At 45.6% G+C, this 21,927-nt stretch overlaps 1 protein-coding gene across 1 annotated transcript in view; it reads right to left on the reverse strand.

Annotated features, from left to right (window-relative positions):
- Positions 1-334: 334 nt before the first annotated feature.
- The window catches only part of trpm4a (transient receptor potential cation channel, subfamily M, member 4a), a 505,210-nt gene continuing 483,617 nt past the window's right edge, over positions 335-21,927 (reverse strand). The window contains exons 27-28 of the mRNA XM_034189807.1: positions 17,054-17,147; positions 335-483 (exon numbers count right to left, since the gene is read on the reverse strand). Coding sequence (XP_034045698.1) covers positions 458-483; positions 17,054-17,147 — 120 coding nt within the window. The 3' untranslated portion in view covers positions 335-457. The remainder of the gene's footprint in view (positions 484-17,053; positions 17,148-21,927) is intronic.

The following is a 21,927-nucleotide window of genomic DNA, read 5'->3' on the forward strand; positions in this document are numbered from 1 at the left end:
TGTCACAAAACATTATGGAACAAAAATAAAGCAGAAGCCCCCAACAATGTTTTCTGTGTACATCACATGAAAGCACAGTATAAGTGATCACCTCTCCAACACAAGACAGCACTTCTTTTAAAGTACATAGTAGTTCTTTCAGTCTCTCTCTTTGTGCTCGGGGGTCACCACATCAGAGCTGACCTGGATTTGGCACAAGTTTTACACTGGTTGCCCTTCTCGATGCAACTCCACATGACACGGATAATGAGCAGGGTGGGCTTGAGCCAGGAACCTTCAGAGTTTGGAAGCAAATGCACTAACTACCTCTGCAGCAGAAAGCAGAAAATTTTACAATAGAAAGCATGGTGCTTGTTGGTACAGTGGTGTGAAATGTGTGTGTGTGTGTGTGTGTGTGTGTGTGTGTGTGTGTGTGTGTGTGTGTGTGTGTGTGTGTGTGATCCTGAAGGTCTGGGAGTTAGGAGGAAGACAGTGGTCTCAAATCTGAAATGGAAAAAAAAAACATTTGTAAAATTAATCAATTGCAATCAATAAATCAATCAATTAATCAATTGCAAGGAACTGAGGGATTCCATCATCTACAGTCCATAGTATAATCAGAAGATTCAGAAAATCTGGAGAACTTTCTACACATAAGCAGCAAGGCCGGAAACCAACATTGAATGCCCGTGACCTTCGATCCCTCAGGGGGCACTGCATTAAAAACAGACATCATTGTGTAAAGGATCTTACAGTGTGGGCTCAGGAACACTTCAGAAACACAGTTCGTCGCTACATCTAGTGCAAGTTAAAACTCTACCATGCAAAGTGAAAGCCAAACATCAACAACATCCAGAAACACCGCCGCCTTCTCTGGGCCTGAGCTCATTTGAAATGGACAGACCCAAAGTGGAAAAGTGTGCTGTGGTCTGATGAGTCCACATTTCAATTTGTTTTTGAAAATCATGGACGTCGTGTCCTCTGGACAAAAGAGGAAAAAGACCATCCAGATTGTTACCAGCCCAAAGTTCAAAAGCCAGCATCTGTGATGGTATGGGGGTGTGTTAGTGCCTATAGCATGGACAACTTACACATCTGTGATGGCACCATCAATGCTGAAAGGTACATCCAGGTTTTGGAGTAACACATGCTGCCATCCAAGCAACGTCTTTTTCAGGGACGTCCCTGCTTATTTCAGCAAGACAATGCCAAACTACATTCTGCACGTGTTACAACAGCGTGGCTTCATAGTAAAAGAGTGCGGGTACTAGACTGGCCTGCCTGCAGTCCAGACCTGTCACCCATTGAAAATGTGTGGCACATTATGAAGCGCAAAATACGACAACGGAGACCCCGAACTGTTGAACAACTGAAGTTGTACATCAAGCAAGAATGGGAAATAATTCCACCTACAAAGCTTCAACAATTAGTGTCCTCAGTTCCCAAACGCTTATTGAGTGTTGTTAGAAGGAAAGGTGATGTAACACAGTGGTAAACATACCACTGTCCCAGGTTTTTTGAAACGTGTTGCAGGCATCCATTTCAAAATGAACAAATATTTGCATAAAAACAATAAAGTTTATAAGTTTGAACATTAAATATCTTGTCTTTGTGGTGTATTCAATTGAATATAGGTTGAAGAGGATTTGAAAATCATTGTATTCTGTTTTTATTTACATTTTACACAACGTCCCAACTTCACTGGAATTGGGGTTGTATCTATAAATATAAAAGCTATGATGGGTTTCTAAATAATGGGACACTTTGGTATAATACCTGTAAATAATCTGTTTTGTTGCCAGTTTTCTTCACACAAGTCAGGGGATGGAAACATGAACATTTCCAAGCCACTGAATATGTCTTGGACTTTATTTAAATCAATTATGAAGAAAGACAAACAGTATGACACTCTATGGTAAATCTGTGTGGAGGAGACAGTTCTCAAAAACTGAGTGGCTGTGCAAGAAGGAGAAGAGTGAGGAAAGCCACCAAGACATCCAGACAACAGACAGGTCTACGGTCTATTAAGTAAGCAAAGTAAAGTTGGTTTTTGACCTGGGGCATGAAACTTAACCAGCGTATCAGTTCATTTTCATTTTTTTCTTTGGTGAGTTACAACATGATCTCTTCAATGGCGGTTTGACCTTCGTGTCTGACCAGACTCATTGATTCACTCATTGCATTTTACAAGGTACATACGAGTACATTTGCAAGTTCAAGTACATGTTCATTCCCTAAGAGTAAGTCCCTTCGGCTGCTCCCTTGTTTGCACTCAGGGTTGCCACAGCAAATCCAAGGTGGATCTGCATGTTGAATTGGCACAGGTTTTATGTTGTGAAAGTGTAGTGACACGGACCCACAACAGGGGGCGTAAATGAACGGACAATAGAAGGAGTTAAATTTGAACACTTTACTGTTGTGAATGCCACAACCACACACAGCAGATTATAGAATGAATACAAAGTCAATGGATAAAGGTGTCTTGTGGGCAGGCTGGACGATAGGAGACGTCCGTCTAGAGAAGAACCGGAACCACACGATTTCCTCCGCCACCAAACCCGAAGGATACTGGAGCCGCCAGGTCCCGAGTCCCTCAGGTGGCCACCGTCTCCGCGTGTCGGATCTGGTACTGCTGGCGAAGAGCAAAGACAGTCAAGTGTGGGTGTATGTACACCCCGTAACAACAACGGTGGGAATTCCACCTGCACCTTAAATCACACACTCGTGCAGCTCCTGTTTCAGCACTTATCTGGAAAGAGTGAGAGGCGAAGACGTCGGCACTCTCACAAACCACCAATCAGCGGACAAGGCTCCGCAGGAAAGCGGCTGCAAAAAGAGTTCAGACTAGGATACAGTTTAGTTTATGGCTGAGAATATTACCTCCTTAGAAGAACGATATCTCGGCGACGTGGTGGAGGTGTCATCCTGCTTTTATCCGGGATGAAGTGCAGATGATCGGTGACAGCTGTCACAGTTGATGAGTGACAGCTGTCACCTCGGCTGTTCCTGTGAGGCGGCAGCACCCTCTAGTGCCTGAAGCCCGCACTTCAGGCAGGGCGCCCTCTGGTGGTGGGCCAGCAGTACCTCCTCTTCTGGCGGTCCACACAACATTTTACGCCGGATGCCCTTCCTGATGCAACTCCACATTATATGGAGAAATGTGGCAGAGGTGGGATTTGAACCCGGAGCCTTCTGCAGTGATTTGGCGCTATATAAAAAAAATTTTGATTGATTGATTGATTAACCACTTGGTCACCACCCCTGCACATACCTGTTCATTCCCTGCATTTAAAAAAAAACATACGGCAACCTAGTCTTTTAGTCTACTAAACTTTCTTAGTGGACTACAGTTAGTCACCCAACATTATCCGTTTAATCAAAAACTTGTAAATTAGCTGTCTGACCTTAGTCAACTGTTTTCACAGTTTTGTTTACCTCCAGGTTGGTCGTTGTCATGAACTATCCAGCCTTTGTTTCGTTAACTAGCTTTATTATCATTTACAAACCCATACGAACTGCAGAACAACGTGCTTAGCACTTAGCCTAGCAGTTTCACTCTTCAGTTTCGTCTTCTACACTTCCATCACCCTTTTTGTGCACACAACGCTGCTCAGCATAACAGCGATGCCCGGTGGTTCGTGTGAGAACTGTCACAAACACATCATGACAGCCGTCTGCTGCAAACACGGCCAAAAGCAGAGGAAGCTCTCCTTTCGAAGGAATACTAGTGATGTAGGGGTGCTTTTGAGTGTTCCATCAAGTGGTGGTACGTGGTAGCTGCCATTTTTTGAGGTAAGACACTGAAGTTTTATCGACTAAAATAAGAGTAGCCTCTTCGGTACCAGGCTAAAAAGTTTAGTCGGGTAATGTGAAACTTCAGCCGACTAAGTGCTTTGTGCAACAACTAACGAAAAAAAAAAAAAAGTCAACTAAGTGAGTTTATTTGACTAAACAAGATTAGACTGCTTTATGCCAGCTGCCCTTCCTGAAGCAACTCCACATGGAGAATTGTCAGGGTGGTCCAGAACCAAGAACCTTCTGCTGTGGAAATTAGTACATGAACAACTTAGCCACCACCTGTCCCTTATGACCATTCACTTCAATAGGAACGTGTGTCCAAATAGTTGACTGCTAATGTACATTTATTCCTGTATTTAAGGTCTCCAACTCATTCCAAATAACTTGGAATTCCAAAGTATTCCTTCTCACAGATCTTATTTTGTCTTTCTTCATTTTGGTCTATTCTTTCTTCTAACACATCTTAGGGCCCCTTCATACATAGTGCGAATTTGGTCGAATTGCACATGAAGTGCACATGAAACAGGAATCGCATGCAATACATGTAAAATCGTAGCTGCCTCCAAGGGCTTTGCATGTTCTCCCCGTGTCTGTGTGGGTTTCCTCCGGTTTCCTCCTACAATCAAAAACATGCTTATTTAGTCTCCTTTCTCTGCCCCTGACCAAGGCAGCGTCGCTACATCTGGAGTTGGTCCCCGGGTGCCAGACTGTGGCTGCCCACTGCCCCTAGTGGTTGGATTGTGTCTAACTGTAATTTGGATGGTTAAATGCAGAGGACAAATTTGTATGCATATATGGATGTACAATGACAATTAAGGCTCTGTTCTATTTTGCAGCAGGTGATGACTGTATTTTGTTGGAGAGAATAACTGAATTATTTTTACCACAGAACCAACTGTGCAAAAGGTTGCTGGTTTCAGTTCTGGTTGCAAACACCAACTGATGTCCTGGTAGCAAACAGCTGATATCGTGGGGGGGGCATACAGTGATGACAAAGCGAAGAGGCCAAACAGGGTCCAGGACAGTGCTGGCACTATCCAATTTGGTGCCCAGGTAAGTCTTTCTTTTTTTTTAAACATATTTTTTTATTAAGTTTTTCATTTTAAAATGAACAACAATAAGGAACAAACAAAGGCACTGTGTAAACACAATAAAAAAAGTTGAAAACAAATACTGTGGTGGTTCAGTAATGCAATTAATAAATAAACACATAATAAAGGAGAAAAAAAATTTCAAGCAAAAATTCATTCTGTATCGCAGATCCATCCATCAATAGGTGTGCTGTTATTCAAAAGGAAGTTGTAGAATATTTTCCAAATTTTCCAAAACTTGTCAAGCTTATTTTTGAAAAAATAGCTTATCTTTTCTAAAGTTAAATAAAAAGTCATCCCCTTCAACCATTGTGAAGCTGTGCAGGGCGTATCTGATTTCCATGTTGTGGCAATACAACGCTTGGCCTCCGAAAAGCAAATATTTAGCAAAGACACGGTTTCTTTAGACAGCCCAAAATCAGTGGGATAAATACTATTTTTTTGTTTAGAAAGAATAAAACTCCTGAGCTGCAAGTATTTAAAAAAGTGTTTTTTGGAATGTTGTATTTAGATGTGAGCTCCGTAAATGACATAAATGTCCCATTGGCATCATATAAGTCTGCAATTTTTCTGACCCCTTGAACTGACCAACTTTTGAATCCAGAGTCTGCCCTACCTGGAACAAACTCTTCATTACCAAAGATGGGTGAGAATTGAGAAAGTTCCGCATTTTCCTCCAGATGCAACTGAGAGGTGTGCCAAACTGATAATGTATTATGAAGAAATGGGTTTTTTTGTGTTTTTAAGTAATTTTGCTTTGCTAGCTGAGTATAAATATAAATTTGGAGGCACATTGATCAGATGTTTCTCAATTGAAACCCAAGCAGGTGGGGACTTCTGCTCAAAATAGAACATCCCTGCTCTTATCTGAGCAGCCCAATAATACCACTCAAGATTTGGCAATTTCAAGCCACTCCATTCATAAGGCAAATACAAGAGAGAGAGTCTGGTCCTGGGACGTTTGTTGTTCCAACTAAAATTTGAAAAAATATTCTTCAGAACCTTAAAAAGTGATGCAGGGGGTGCAAGAGGGATGGATTGAAATAAATATAAATATTTAGGCAGAATTGACATTTTTAGTATACTAATTCGGCCAATCATTGAGATGGGTAACTTATCCCATCTATTTATTAAATTTGTAACTCTTACAGTAAGATCATTATAATTTTGGTGGATAACTTCATCAATTGTGGGGGTAATCTTGACACCAAGGTACGTAAACCTGTGTACACATATTTCAAAGGGTGTAAAAATTGGGGGGTTAATGCGTTCTAGCTGATTTATAAATAATATTGTTGATTTCGAACTATTAACTTTATACCCTGAAAAGCTACCATAAAGATTTATTAAATCCAATAATGCAGGTATTGTCTGTATCAAATTGGAACAAAATTACGTCATCTGCATACAGAGCAATGCCGGTGTTCTCTATCACCTATTGTAATACCTTTCAGCACAGGATGATTGCGAATCGCTACCGCAAGCGGTTCGATTGTTAGAGTAAATAATAATGGAGACGGGAGAAACCCTGTCTCGTTCCTCTGTGTAGGTTAAAAGGGGTGGATAAGTGTCCATTTGTAAGTACCATTGCTTGGGGATCAGAATAAAGTAATTTGATCCAGGAAGGAAAAGACTTTTTTATCACAAATCTCTCAGGAACTTCAAACAGGAAATACCATTCCACCTTATCGAAGGCTTTCTTGGCATCCAAGGAAAGAATGGCATTATCTGTGCGGTCAGAACTCTCAAACACAATGTTAAGCACCCGCCTTATGTTATGGAAACCCTGCCATCCCCGAACAAAACCGTTCTGGTCCGAGTGCACTAGTTGTGGTAGCAATTTCTCTAAGCGTCTTGCCAAAGCCTTACAAAGAATTTTAAGATCGTTATTAAGTAAGGATACTGGTCGATATGATCTGCACAAAGTGGGAGTTTTGCCTTGCTTTAATAGTAATATGATTACAGCCATGTTCAGTGAGGGCGGCAGGGATCCATCATGGAAAGACTCCATAAACATATCAAGCAACGGCCGCATCAGTAAGGCCGAAAAGGTTTTATATATTTCATTTGGAATACAGTCGGGGCCCTGGAGCTTTTGAGCCCTTCATACTGCTAGCAGCCGCTGCTAGTTCATCAGTAGTAATTTCTAAGTCCAAGTTTGCCAGGGTGTTTTCTTCAAGAGGAGTAATGTTTAGTTAATCCAGAAATTCAATTTGGTTCTGTAAAGCTGATGGGGAAATATTGGAGCCATACAAATTTTCATAAAATGTTTTAAATTCGTCATTAATTTCTTTAAAGTCACAAGTTTCTACATTCTTTTTTGTTTCTATTGTATTTATTGTTCTCTCTGTTTCTGCTTGTTTTATACGCCAAGCTAGCAATTTACTAGCTTTCTCTCCTTGCTCATAATATGACTGCTTCAGTCTAAGGAGACTCTTAGTGGCCCTATTAACAGATAAAAGATTATATTTGGCTCTTAATTCGAGTAGTTCTTTATATGACTGTTCAGAGGGGTTATTAAAATGTTTTGATTGAATTTGATCTATTTTATTTTCTAGCTGCTCCATTGCCAGTCTCCAAGATTTGTGTTTAAAGCTTGTGTAGCATATCATATGACCCCTTAAAAAGGCTTTAAACGCTTCCCAGCGAATAGAGGCTGAGGTTTGATCTGTATTATTATTAAAGAAATCTGCAATTTGAGCACCAATATAATCCATGAATTCTGGATCCCTCAGCCAGAAAGATTGAAGGCGCCATCTAGTGGATGGCCGTGCTGAAGGCAATTTAAAGTTAAAAGAGACTGCAGAATGATCTGAAATAATGATGCTATTATACCAGCTTTTAGTTATTGAAGATATAAGGGAAGCAGAAACCAAAAAATAGTCTATTCTAGAAAAAGTTTGACAAGTGGCTGAGAAGCATGAGAAAACAGATTGATTAGAGTGATATTTTCTCCATACATCTATTAAATTCAATTCACTGATGTAATTAACTCTTTGCGAGACTGGGTGCTCGTCTTTGGCCATCAGAGCGGACTGGTCCTCGGCCTGCTCAAAGTCTATCTGTACAATTTTTAGATCCATCTCTGGCTTTTCAGCGTTGAGTCTTAAATCCTGATCCGATTCACATAGCAGCTCAAGATCTGGATTTTGGTCTCGAAGAGGCTCATCTTCAGATTCGCTTGCACGGGTGTGCGAGGTATCCCTCCCTGTTGATCTATCGATTTCAGGTTGAACCGTACAATTAAAATCACCACCAATAATATAAAAACCAGGTAGCTTAGCAAGGAATAAAAACAAATTTCTGAAAAAAAAAAAAAAACGGGTTATCATCATTGGGACCATATAAATTCACTAGACTGAATCGCAGTGAATTAATTTCACATTGCACAATAAGATATCTTCCATTCCTGTCCACATCTACCTTTATTAGACGAAATGGTATTGAATTGTGTATTAAAGTAATGACACCCCGGGACTGGGAACTAAAAGAGGCTGAAAAAACCTGTCCCGGCCATCTCCGTCTCACTTTCACTATATTTTCTGGTGTCAAATGTGTTTCTTGTAAAAACACTATCTTAGCTTTTAAATCTTTAATTCTATTTATTACTTGTAATTCAGAAGCCATAACAGAATGCGAAAAAATTGAGTGTGCTTGATATTATCAAAACAAAACAAAAATACCACCATTAAATCATGACAAAAAACAGTGCCTACAACTAGAACAAAACCAGTTGCATTTCCCCAAATGAAATGCACAACCCCCTTCCTGTTGGGAAGGTGTCGTGACATGGACCCACAACAGGGGGCGCTAAGGAACGGACAATGGATAAGCCAACGAGTAACAATTTAATGTTGTGGAAACACACAACGGAATACAGACAGAAATATGGATTGCCAATTATACACCAGGTGACGTGTGGGCAGGCTCGAAGATAGAAGACCTCTGGCGAGAGAAGAGCTGATTCCCACACAGCTTCCACCACCAACGGGCCTGAAGAACACCGGAGCCGCCAAGTCCCGAGTCCCCAGGTGGCCTCTGCCTTCGGCTGTCGACCCTGGTACTGCTGGCAGAGAACAGAGACAATCCAGGTGAGTGTGAATCCGCACACTCAGTAGTCCACTCACAGATAAATGTTCTTTAAGGAAGGAGCACCTCCACCTCCAATCACACACTCGTGCAGCTCCTGTGTAACCACTTAGCTGATATGGAGCGTGATGCGAAGTCGTCGCGGTCACGCCCTTACTCCAGCTCTGATAGGACACCACAGGGCAAACGGCTGCAAAGAAGAGTTCAGTTAGCAGAGAAATTACCGCAGAGAAGGTTACCTCTTGGTTGCTGATTTCTCGGCGGGGAGGTGGAGTTGTAGTCCGGCTTTTATGGTGATGTGGAAGATGAGTGACAGCTGGTGCAGATGATGAATGACAGCTGTCACTCTCTGTTGCTCCGACGCCCTCTCGTGCTTGAAGCCCGCACTCCAAGCAGGGCGCCATCTGGTGGTGGTGGGCCAGCAGTACCTCCTCTTCAGCGGCCCACACAACAGGACCCCCCCTCTCAACGGGTGCCTCCTGGCGCCCGACCAGGCTTGTCCGGGTGACGGTGGTAAAACTCAGCCAGGAGGGCCGGGTCCAGGATGAAGCTCCTCTTCACCCAGGAGCGTTCTTCGGGTCCGTACCCCTCCCAGTCCACCAGGTATTGGAAACCCTGGCCCTTCCGACGGACGTCCAGGAGCCGACGGCGGTGCAGGTCCAGGGGTGAAAAGTGGTGAGGTGCGATGGGGTTTCAAACGGGACACATGGAAGACGGGGTGGATCCGCAGTGAAGCTGGCAGCTGCAGCTTCACTGCCGGGCTGAGGACCTTAAGGATGGTGAACGGTCCGATGTAGCGGTCTTTAAGTTTTGGTGACTCGACCTGGAGCGGTATGTCATTGGTAGATAGCCACACCTCCTGCCCGGGCTGGTACGCAGGGGCCGGGGAATGCCGGCGATCCACATGGGCCTTGGCCCTCATCCGAGCCTTCAACAGGGCAGAACGGGCGGTCCGCCACACCCGGCGGCACCTCCTGAGGTGGGCCTGGACCGAGGGCACTCCGACCTCTCCCTCCACAAGCGGGAACAATGGGGGGCTGGTACCCCAAACACGCCTCAAACGGGGAGAGGCCGGTAGCAGACGAGACCTGGCTGTTATGGGCATACTCGATCCAGGCCAGATGGTTACTCCAGGCCGCCGGGTGCACGGAGGTTACGCAGTGAAGGGTCTGCTCCAGCTCCTGGTTAGCCCGTTCTGCCTGGCCGTTTGTCTGGTGGTGGTACCCGGACGAGAGACTCACGGTGGCCCCCAGCTCCTTACAGAAACTCCTCCAGACCTGCAAGGAGAACTGGTTACCACGATCCGATATGATGTCCGATGGTATCCCATGCAGACGCACGACGTGGTGGACCAGGAGGTCTGCCGTCTCCTGGGCCGTCGGGAGCTTCTGGAGGGCCACAAAGTGGGCCACCTTGGAGAACCGATCCACTATCGTGAGGATGACGGTGTTGCCCTGGGACGGCGGGAGGCCCGTGATGAAGTCCAGGCCGATGTGGGACCAGGGGCGATGATGCACCGGCAGGGGCTGGAGGAGGCCCATGGTCCTCCTATGGTCTGCCTTGCCCCTGGCACAGGTGGTACAGGCCTGGACGTAGTCCCGGACGTCGGCTTCCAGGGACGCCCACCAGAAGCGCTGCTGGACAACTGCCATGGTCTCCGGGATGACAGGAGAGCTTGGACCCGTGACAGAAGTCCAAGACGGCAGCTCTGGCTTCTGGTGGGACGTACAATCTGTTCTTAGGGCCAGTCCCAGGGTCCGGGTTTCTTGCCAGGGGCTCCCGGACGGTCTTCTCCACATCCCAGGTGAGGGTGGCCACGACAGTGGACTCGGGGATGATGGTCTCGGTTGGATCCGACAGCTCAGCCTTGGCTTCCTCTTCATGCACCCGGGACAGTGCGTCCGAATGTTGGTTCTTAGTCCCGGGGTGGTATGTGACCTGGAAGTCAAAGTGCCTGAAGAACAGAGACCAGCGGGCTTGCCTGGGGTTCAGTCGCTTGGCGGTCCGGATGTACTCCAGGTTCCGATGGTCCGTGAAAACCGTGAAGGGCAACGCCGCTCCCTCCAACAGGTGTCTCCACTCTTCAAGAGCCTCCTTCACCGCGAGGAGTTCCCGATTGCCCACGTCATAGTTGCGCTTGGCTGGGGTCAACCTGCGGGAAAAATAGGCACAAGGATGGAGAACCTTATTGGACGCCCCGCTCTGGGACAGCACGGCTCCTATCCCTGAGTCAGAGGCATCCACTTCGACAATAAACTGGCGATCAGGGTCAGGCTGCACCAGAACTGGTGCAGTCGAGAACCGACGTTTCAACTCCTTAAACGCGGCTTCGCACCGATCCGACCAGGTGAAGGGGACTTTAGTGGAGGTCAGGGCAGTCAGGGGGCTACCTACCTGACTGTACCCCTTAATGAACCTCCGGTAGAAATTCGCAAAGCCGAGGAACTGTTGCAGCTTCCTTCGGCTTGTTGGTTGGGGCCAATCTCTCACCGCCGCAACCTTGGCCGGATCAGGGGCGACGGAGTTGGAGGAGATGATGAACCCCAAGAAGGACAAAGACGTACGGTGGAACTCGCACTTCTCGCCCTTCACGAACAACTGGTTCTCTAACAACTGCTGTAGGACCTGACGTACATGCTGGACATGAGTCTCAGGGTCCGGAGAAAAGATGAGTATATCATCCAGATATACGAAGACAAACCGATGCAGGAAGTCCCACAAGACGTCATTTACCAAAGCTTGGAACGTCGCGGGGGCGTTCGTGAGACCGAATGGCATGACCAGGTACTCGAAGTGACCTAACGGTGTGTTAAATGCTGCCTTCCATTCGTCTCCCTTCCGGATCCGAACTAGGTGGTATGCATTCCTAAGATCGAGTTTAGTGAAGATTTTGGCTCCATGCAGGGGCGTGAACACCGAATCCAACAGAGGTAATGGGTATCGGTTGCGAACCGTGATCTCGTTCAGCCCTCTGTAATCGATGCATGGACGGAGTCCGCCGTCTTTTTTGCCCACGAAAAAGAAACCCGCACCCATCGGGGAGGTGGAGTTCCGGATCAGCCCGGCAGCTAAGGAGTCCCGGATGTAGGTCTCCACTGATTCGCGTTCCGGACGTGAGAGGTTGTACAGCCTGCTGGACGGGAAATCAACTCACGGGATCAAATCGATGGCAGAATCGTACGGTTGGTGCGGGGGAAGAGTGAGTGCCAGATCTTTGCTGAAAATGTCAGCAAGATCGTGGTACTCCTTTGGCACCGCCGACAGATTGGGGGGGACTTTGACCTCCTCATTAGCCGTCATGCCGGGTGGAACCAAGGATCCTAAACACTCCCGGTGGCAGGTCTCGCTCCACTGCGTCACAACCCCAGACGGCCAATCAATCCGGGGATTGTGCTTCACCATCCATGGGAACCCCAAAATCACTCGGGAGGTAGAAGGTGTTACGTGAAACACGATCTCCTCCCTGTGATTCCCAGACACAACCAAGGTCACGGGCTGTGTCTGATGTGTGATTAATGGAAGTAGGGTGCCATCTAGTGCCCGCACCTGCAATGGTTACGGCAGAGCCACCAGGGGGAGCCCTACTTCCCTTGCCCATCTGCTGTCCAGCAGATTCCCTTCCGACCCCGTGTCTACCAGTGCTGGGGCGTGAAGGGTTAAATCCACACTCAGGATCGTTACTGGGATTCGTGCAGATTTGCGGGGCTTCCCCGCGTGTGTGTTATGGCCCACCCTTAGCCCAGTTTCTAAGGACGCGCGTTTGTAGTTTGACTGTTTGGGGCAGTCCTTTTGCATGTGCTCACATGAGCCACAGAAAAAACACTCCCCGCGGGCCAGCCTCCTTTGTCTGATGTTTGCTTTCATTTTGGCCCTGCTTGTGTCCATAGCTTCGTCAGCAGGGGGAGCTGTTGCCACACGGAGCTCTCTGGCAGTGAAGCGTGGGGACGAGGGCACCCTTTCGGAACCAGAAGGGAGAGGGACGGCTCGTGCCTGGCCATGCCCCCCGGCCTGCTCCCGACGGTGTTCATTCAAACGGTTGTCTAAGCGTATAACCAAATCGACAAGCCCATCAAAATCCCGCGGTTCCTCCTTAGCCAGCAAATGCTCCTTCAGGACCGGAGACAGTCCGTTTATGAAGGCGGCGCGGAGCGCAACGTTATTCCAGCCGGACCTCGCTGCCGCGATGCAGAAGTCGACTGCATACTCAGCTGCACTCCGGCGCCCCTGTCTCATTGACAGTAGCACGCTCGAAGCAGTCTCGCCTCTGTTGGGATGATCAAAAACCTGTTTGAACTCCTGCAAAAACCCAGCGTAAGACGTTAGGAGCCGTGAGTTCTGCTCCCAGAGCGCCGTAGCCCAGGCGCGTGCCTCTCCTCGAAGCAAATTGATCACATAAGCCACCCGGCTAGCGTCTGATGCGTACATGATTGGACGCTGTGCAAAAACGAGCGAACACTGCATGAGGAAGTCTGCTTTCATCTTGACACAACCTCCGTACGGTTCCGGAGGGCTTATGTATGCTTCAGGGGATGGTGGGGGTGGTTGTTGAACGACCAGTGGAATGTCTGTGTCGGGCCCAGGACCAGCAAGAGGAGGGACTGCAGCAGTGCCTTGATCGCGCGCTTCCACCCTGGCGGTGAGAGCCTCCATCCTCCAATTAAGGAGTACATTCTGCTCGGTCACCAAATCCAACCGAGCTGTGAAAGCGGTTAGAATATGCTGCAGATCACTCAACACACCTCCCGCTGACGCCTGCGCCTCTCGCTCTTCCATTGGCTGTTCAAGCTCTGGTTGACGCCCCTCAGGATCCATGACGATGGCCGAGAAATCCTGTTGGGAAGGTGTCATGACACGGACCCACAACAGGGGGCGCTAAGGAACGGACAATGGATAAGCCAACGAGTAACAATTTAATGTTGTGGAAACACACAACGGAATACAGACAGAAATATGGATTGCCAATTATACACCAGGTGACGTGTGGGCAGGCTCGAAGATAGAAGACTTCTGGCGAGAGAAGAGCTGATTCCCACACAGCTTCCACCACCAACGGGCCTGAAGAACACCGGAGCCACCAAGTCCCGAGTCCCCAGGTGGCCTCTGCCTTCGGCTGTCGACCCTGGTACTGCTGGCAGAGAACAGAGACAATCCAGGTGAGTGTGAATCCGCACACTCAGTAGTCCACTCACAGATAAATGTTCTTTAAGGAGGGAGCACCTCCACCTCCAACCACACACTCGTGCAGCTCCTGTGTAACCACTTAGCTGATATGGAGCGTGACGCGAAGTCGTCGCGGTCACGCCCTTACTCCAGCTCTGATAGGACACCACAGGGCAAACGGCTGCAAAGAAGAGTTCAGTTAGCAGAGAAATTACCGCAGAGAAGGTTACCTCTTGGTTGCTGATTTCTCGGCGGGGAGGTGGAGCTGTAGTGCGGCTTTTATGGTGATGTGGAAGATGAGTGACAGCTGGTGCAGATGATGAATGACAGCTGTCACTCTCCGTTGCTCCGACGCCCTCTCGTGCTTGAGGTCCGCACTCCAAGCAGGGCGCCATCTGGTGGTGGTGGGCCAGCAGTACCTACTCTTCAGCGGCCCACACAACACTTCCCCCTTGTACACTTCCAAAAGACCTTCCCTACGTAAAGTCTGAGTATGAAGCTGAGCTGGTCCACACGCTTGAGGAACAGCATGCTTAGTGAGACTGGGCAGGGCTCCGTGTAAAAAAAAAAAAAAAAAAGAAATATATATATATATATATATATATATATATATATATATATATATATATAATAACAGTGTTAGAAACAGAACAGACCTCTTTTGTTCTCTCTTCAAATATAATTAGCAACCAAACGTAACTGAAGCATTATTGACCATCTAGTCTTTTGTCCAAAAATAACAGTGGCAGAAAACGAGGACAGAAACACCTGATTACGCGGATCTATGGCATGACGACAGAATTTCAATCAGCTCCAGGTGGTGCTCTCACCTTCTCTGATTTCAGCCGCCGCACAAACAGTTCCGCTGCTGTTGCCTTGTCAAAGATGTGACGTCTTCCTCCAATGGTCACAATTAATGAAGCCGGGTAGATTATTCCGTAGCGTAATTCTCGAATATCGAGAGCAGCCAGCTCCTTCTTGACAGGATCAAAAACTTTCCTCCGTTTTAATAAATCCGCAGATACATCGGGAAAAAAATCACTTTCTTTCCATCAACGAGTATGTCCCTCGTACTCCTGGCTGCTCTCATCACACGTACCCTGTCGGCGTAGTTTAGAAACTTCATCACCACTGCCCTGAGGCGAGCCGCAGTCTCCGCTCCGCCGCCATCCACTCTGCCAACACGGTGTGCCCTCTCAATAATCAAAGGTTGAGGGAAGATTTGTTCACCAAGTACACTTGGAATCCACTTTTCCAGGAAAGCACACATATCACTTCCCCCTTTGGATTCTGGCAGACCGACCAGCCATAGATTAGAGCATCATCCACGATTTTCAAGGCTATCCACTTTACGCATCAGCTCTTCCACACCGGTGTTTGTGGAAGTTGTTTGCCCCTTCAGAAGTGATACCCCATCCTCATTGTCGCCTATTCTTCTTTCAGCCTCTGACATTCGGGTCTTCAAAGTGGCCAAATCGCTTTGCACTTTATTGACTGCACTTATGATACCGTCAAATCTGTAAGCAAAATCTTCATTCATTGTTGTAAAATCACCCCTTAGAGAGTTAATAGCGGCTAGAATTTGACGAGAGCTATCGTTAGCATCCTCATTGCTAGCTTCGTAGCATGCTAGCTCTGAGGGCAACACTGACCCAGGTTCCTCCGCTGCCTTGGATAATTTCGATTTGGAGTTCAGTTTTGCTGGCATCTTGGCTGTTACCTGCGTTTAGTTGATCATTCAGGTGTTTAAATCAATTGGAAGAGGCTGTCTGCGTATTTTTCAGAATTTTTCACACCGGAGCTCCAAACACACACCCAACTAGTAGAGCACCATACCGGAAGTCCCAACCCCCAGGCAAGTCTTTCATAGGTAGGGATTACAATTTGAATTCATAAAGTGGGCGAGGCTGTTCTACAGGGCTCCAATGGTGAGAGTGCTGGTTAATGGTCATGCTTCAGAGGCCTTCCATCTTCAAATAGGCACAAGACAAAGCTGTCCTCTATCCCCTTTGTTATTCTCACTTGCTGTCGAACCTCTTGCAGAGGCCATCAGATCTGTGAATGATATCTTTTGGTTGACTCTTGGTGGAACGGTTCATAAATTGGCACTACATGCAGATGATGTCATTCTTTACCTGACCAGACCCAAAATTTCAGTTCTGGCCTTTGTCCCAACTATACTTTAACACTTTATAGAACAACTGGCCGCTCTGCTCTCTTCTGTTTGGGGAGGACTGAGCTCACAGCCGTCTGACTAATGCAAAACACGTACCAGGTAGATACGGACATGTATGATTTTGACCGTTAAGATTTATTCACTATGCCAGCAAAAAGAAAAAAAAAAGTTACCAGAACTAAATTTAGTGGAAGCTAAGTGATCCGCTGATGATTTTCAAAATTAGCTAAAAGGCTAATCTGCTAACAAAAACTTAGCTTTGCTAATTAGCAGTTACCGGATTAATGGAACTGTGCCCACCACTGGCTGAAGGCACGGTAACATTGATGCAACGCAATGGAAAAAATAATTCATCATTCACATTATTTTTATTGTACCTCAATTGGTCCCATTTTTCTTCCTGTAATTTTCTTTTTTTCCTCCCCTGGGCACCAGACAGTTTGGGGCTTTTTTTTAGAGAAGGGCTCCACTCATCAGACACTTTATATTTATTTTATATTAAATAGTATTTTAGTACTTTTAGTATAAGAATAGTAAAAATGTACTTTTTTTCGACTCATATTTGGTGCCCCCCCAGCCCCCAGATGGACCCCACCCTTAGCTATTGTCTATACTGCCTATAGGCCTGGGCCGGGTATGGTCCAGGACATGTGCTACACTCATGAGGGCATCCCCAAAACCCAGGAGTGGGTACGGGACTTACCTCGCCTCAAAATAGCACAAAAGCTCTTGTCCAAGAATCAAACAGGTGTTATTTTACCTCTGAGTAACGGAGGGCTGCGGTCAGTCTTTATCAGGTTACTCTGAGACATGGCGTCCACCATCCAGGAGAGGGCACTGCAGCAGTACTCCAGCTGGAACAGACAAGCAGACAGAAATAAGTGCTGAAGAGAAACCGGACAGCAGAACGATGTCCTCCAGGACCAAGCTATCGTTCATGTCTTCTCAACTGTCAAAATTATAAAGTGATGTTTTTAAGGTCTTGATATCAGCACAAATTACAGCTTAAAGCAGATAACCCGTAAGTTGGAGAGGAAATGGCGTCTCACTAATTTAGAAAATCTTCACTTAGCCTGGAAAAAGAGTCTGTTGCTCTATAAAAAAGCCCTCCGTAAAGCTAGGACATCTTACTACTCATCACTAATTGAAGAAAATAAGAACAACCCCAGGTTTCTTTTCAGCACTGTAGCCAGGCTGACAAAGAGTCAGAGCTCTACTGAGCCGAGTATTCCTTTAACTTTAACTAGTAATGACTTCATGACTTTCTTTGCTAATAAAATTTTAACTATTGGAGAAAAAATTACTCATAACCATACCAAAGACGTATCGTTATCTTTGGCTGCTTTCAGTGATGCCGGTATTTGGTTAGACTCTTTCTCTCCGATTGTTCTGTCTGAGTTATTTTCATTAGTTACTTCATCCAAACCATCAACATGTCTATTAGACCCCATTCCTACCAGGCTGCTCAAGGAAGCCCTACCATTATTTAATGCTTCGATCTTAAATATGATCAATCTAGCTTTATTAGTTGGCTATGTACCACAGGCTTGTAAGGTGGCAGTAATTAAACCATTACTTAAAAAGCCATCACTTGACCCAGCTATCTTAGCTAATTATAGGCCAATCTCCAACCTTCCTTTTCTCTCAAAAATTCTTGAAAGGGTAGTTGTAAAACAGCTAACTGATCACCTGCAGAGGAATGGTCTATTTGAAGAGTTTCAGTCAGGTTTTAGAATTCATCATAGTACAGAAACAGCATTAGTGACGGTTACAAATGATCTTATGGCCTCAGACAGTGGACTCATCTCTGTGCTTGTTCTGTTAGACCTCAGTGCTGCTTTTGATACTGTTGACCATAAAATTTTATTACAGAGATTAGAGCATGCCATAGGTATTAAAGGCACTGCGCTGCGGTGGTTTGAATCATATTTATCTAATAGATTACAATTTGTTCATGTAAATGGGGAATCTTCTTCACAGACTAAGGTTAATTATGGAGTTCCACAAGGTTCTGTGCTAGGACCAATTTTATTCACTTTATACATACTTCCCTTAGGCAGTATTATTAGACGGCATTGCTTAAATTTTCATTGTTACGCAGATGATACCCAGCTTTATCTATCCATGAAGCCAGAGGACACACACCAATTAGCTAAACTGCAGGATTGTCTTACAGACATAAAGACATGGATGACCTCTAATTTCCTGCTTTTAAACTAAGATAAAACTGAAGTTATTGTACTTGGCCCCACAAATCTTAGAAACATGGTGTCTAACCAGATCCTTACTCTGGATGGCATTACCCTGACCTCTAGTAATACTGTGAGAAATCTTGGAGTCATTTTTGATCAGGATATGTCATTCAATGCGCATATTAAACAAATATGTAGGACTGCTTTTTTGCATTTACGCAATATCTCTAAAATCAGAAAGGTCTTGTCTCAGAGTGATGCTGAAAAACTAATTCATGCATTTATTTCCTCTAGGCTGGACTATTGTAGTTCATTATTATCAGGTTGTCCTAAAAGTTCCCTGAAAAGCCTTCAGTTAATTCAAAATGCTGCAGCTAGAGTACTAGCGGGGACTAGAAGGAGAGATCATATCTCACCCATATTGGCCTCTCTTCATTGGCTTCCTGTTAATTCTAGAATAGAATTTAAAATTCTTCTTCTTACTTATAAGGTTTTGAATAATCAGGTCCCATCTTATCTTAGGGACCTCATAGTACCATATCACCCCAATAGAGCGCTTCGCTCTCAGACTGCAGGCTTACTTGTAGTTCCTAGGGTTTGTAAGAGTAGAATGGGAGGCAGAGCCTTCAGCTTTCAGGCTCCTCTCCTGTGGAACCAGCTCCCAATTCAGATCAGGGAGACAGACACCCTCTCTACTTTTAAGATTAGGCTTAAAACTTTCCTTTTTGCTAAAGCTTATAGTTAGGGCTGGATCAGGTGACCCTGAACCATCCCTTAGTTATGCTGCTATAGACGTAGACTGCTGGGGGGTTCCCATGATACACTGAGTGTTTCTTTCTCTTTTTGCTCTGTATGCACCACTCTGCATTTAATCATTAGTGATTGATCTCTGCTCCCCTCCACAGCATGTCTTTTTCCTGGTTCTCTCCCTCAGCCCCAACCAGTCCCAGCAGAAGACTGCCCCTCCCTGAGCCTGGTTCTGCTGGAGGTTTCTTCCTGTTAAAAAGGAGTTTTTCCTTCCCACTGTCGCCAAGTGCTTGCTCACAGGGGGTCGTTTTGACCATTGGGGTTTTTCTGTAATTATTGTATGGCCTTGCCTTACAATATAAAGCGCCTTGGGGCAACTGTTTGTTGTGATTTGGCGCTATATAAATAAAATTGATTGATTGATTGACAAATGGCTGAATTTTGCTCACATCTGGAAGATGCTTTGGGGACTGCTGTACCAGAGTCTTCAATTCAATTTCAATTTATTTTCATTTATATAGCGCCAAATCACAACAGAGTTGCCTCAAAGCGCTTCACACAGGTAAGGCCTAACCTTACCAACCCCCAGAGCAACAGTGGCAAGGAAAAACTCCCTCTGAGAAAGAAACCTCAAGCAGACCAGACTCAAAGGGGTGACCCTCTGCTTGGGCCAAAGTCTTTTCACGGTATGGTGTTAACCACCTTTTCAGATCACCACGGTTTGACGCAGATTACCAAGTGAGCTGGATTACGTTGTTGACATTCTGGTGTAATCCCGGTGTCACAAACTGAACGGTCCGCCCCTAAAAATCAGTCCGCCTTTTGCATCTGCGCATGCGTCATTTCAGACCACAGCAGCACGTCTGAGACGAAGTCTCTTCACCCAAAGCTATCAAATGGATTAATGAGATTATTAACCATCAGTATTTGTTTTAATTAAACAGTCGGATTCCCCTGGTCTGCACCAGTTCTAAGTCAGCTGCTACAAGGTAAAATCTCTTAAATCATTCTAAAATCAGTTTTAAGCAGAAACAAGGCCATTTTAAGCAGAAACTTGGCGAAACTCTGCGACGCACTGAAATGTCCAACGCGCAGTTAACACATCAGCTAGCAGCTCATTTAGCCGCGGTGCTCTGATCACTTCCGCTGCCTTTTATGATGAAACAATGCTGAATTTATGTGGAAATGACTGTTGTACAGAAGCTTCAGATATCTGTGGCTGAGACAGATGATGAGTGGAGGCAGTTTGAAGCAGAAACAAGGTGTTAATCAGTGAACTGCAGCTGTTGACGCATGCGCAGTGAAGGCAGGGTGGACCGATTTTTAAGGGGACCATTCGGTCAGTGACACCGGATCTTGTGGTTCTTTAAAACAGTAACTGGATTGGTCGTCATGGTAACATATGCACAACATATGCTGAATGTAAACAGCATACTCTCACGAGTGCCACTAGCTTATCTTATGAAAAGCTAAAAGTGGACGCTCTCGTTATGGCCGAACAACTTTCCAGTTTCTGAGGATTCTGTTAGTACGCGCCTGCTGCTGATGTGCTTGATGAATTCCTGTGCAAAAAGTGGTTCCCAGATAATTGATGAGTATATCTCATCTAAATTAATTCTAAAATGTACCAGTAATAAAATTATAAAGATAACTGAAGTTTTAAGAGTGGCTTTAATAAATATTTAGGAGACTTAAAAGTTTATGAGTAACTTCACCTGTTATTGCTCAAGCACATTGTAAACATTGACACGATGGAGTTTGATGACCATTTACAGTTGGTGATGGAAGACTTGGGTATTAACTTTGTGTTAAAGTCAGAACAGGAAGCTGCACTGAAAAAGATCTATCTGGAACAAAGAGACATTCTGCATATTGTTGCTCCGACGATAGCAGCACTCTGAGCAGGGTGGAGAAAGTAGTCCGGCGAGCTCAACCTGTGGGCGCGAGCTATCCCACAATGCTAAAATAGTAGAGATGTGGGTCCAATGAGAGTGGCGCTCTGAGCAGGGTGTGTAAACAGATACCAGATTTGCTGTTCCCTTCTCCAGGGATGCACTGGTTGTGATTTATAGGAACATTTTAACAACAGTCTCTCCATCAAGTGTGAGTACATGTGAAGTAATTTATTAAAGTTACTGTACAATGACTGAAGCAATCATTTTAATATAAAGTTATTGTTATAGTTATAATTATTGTTATTATTATTATTGCCTTGGCTGCTAATGCTGCGTTTACACATAACGACGACGTCACGAATGCCACGAAGTCCACATTCTTGGCTGCTGATCACGAATGTGATGATTCGGGGCAGAGGCGTCAGGTGTCCTCAGGAACTGCTACAACCTGTTACCACACGTTACGATTAATGGCATGTGTTGCTGGAGAATTATCAGGAACCATTATGCACGGTCAAGAATAGTGTTCCGCGTTGTTACGCGCTATCGCGCGCTATTGCGCGCTATTGCGCGTAACAGCGCATCGTTAAGTTCTGTCACGTGGTGATCGAGGTGAATTGTTTCCACACACACACCTATATTCATCCAACCGAATTCAGATTGCTCCAGTTTTTCAGAAGAACATTGTGACTGCATGTGTAGTTGGGCTCTGTACCATGGAGTGGCGCAGAGAGGAGGAGGACAGAGCCAGATGCGGGTCTCGTCTGGCGCATTTTCCCAAACATCAGGCACATGCAGCA

Source organism: Thalassophryne amazonica, chromosome 16 (assembly GCF_902500255.1).
Source record: "Thalassophryne amazonica chromosome 16, fThaAma1.1, whole genome shotgun sequence".
Lineage (NCBI taxonomy): Eukaryota > Metazoa > Chordata > Actinopteri > Batrachoidiformes > Batrachoididae > Thalassophryne > Thalassophryne amazonica.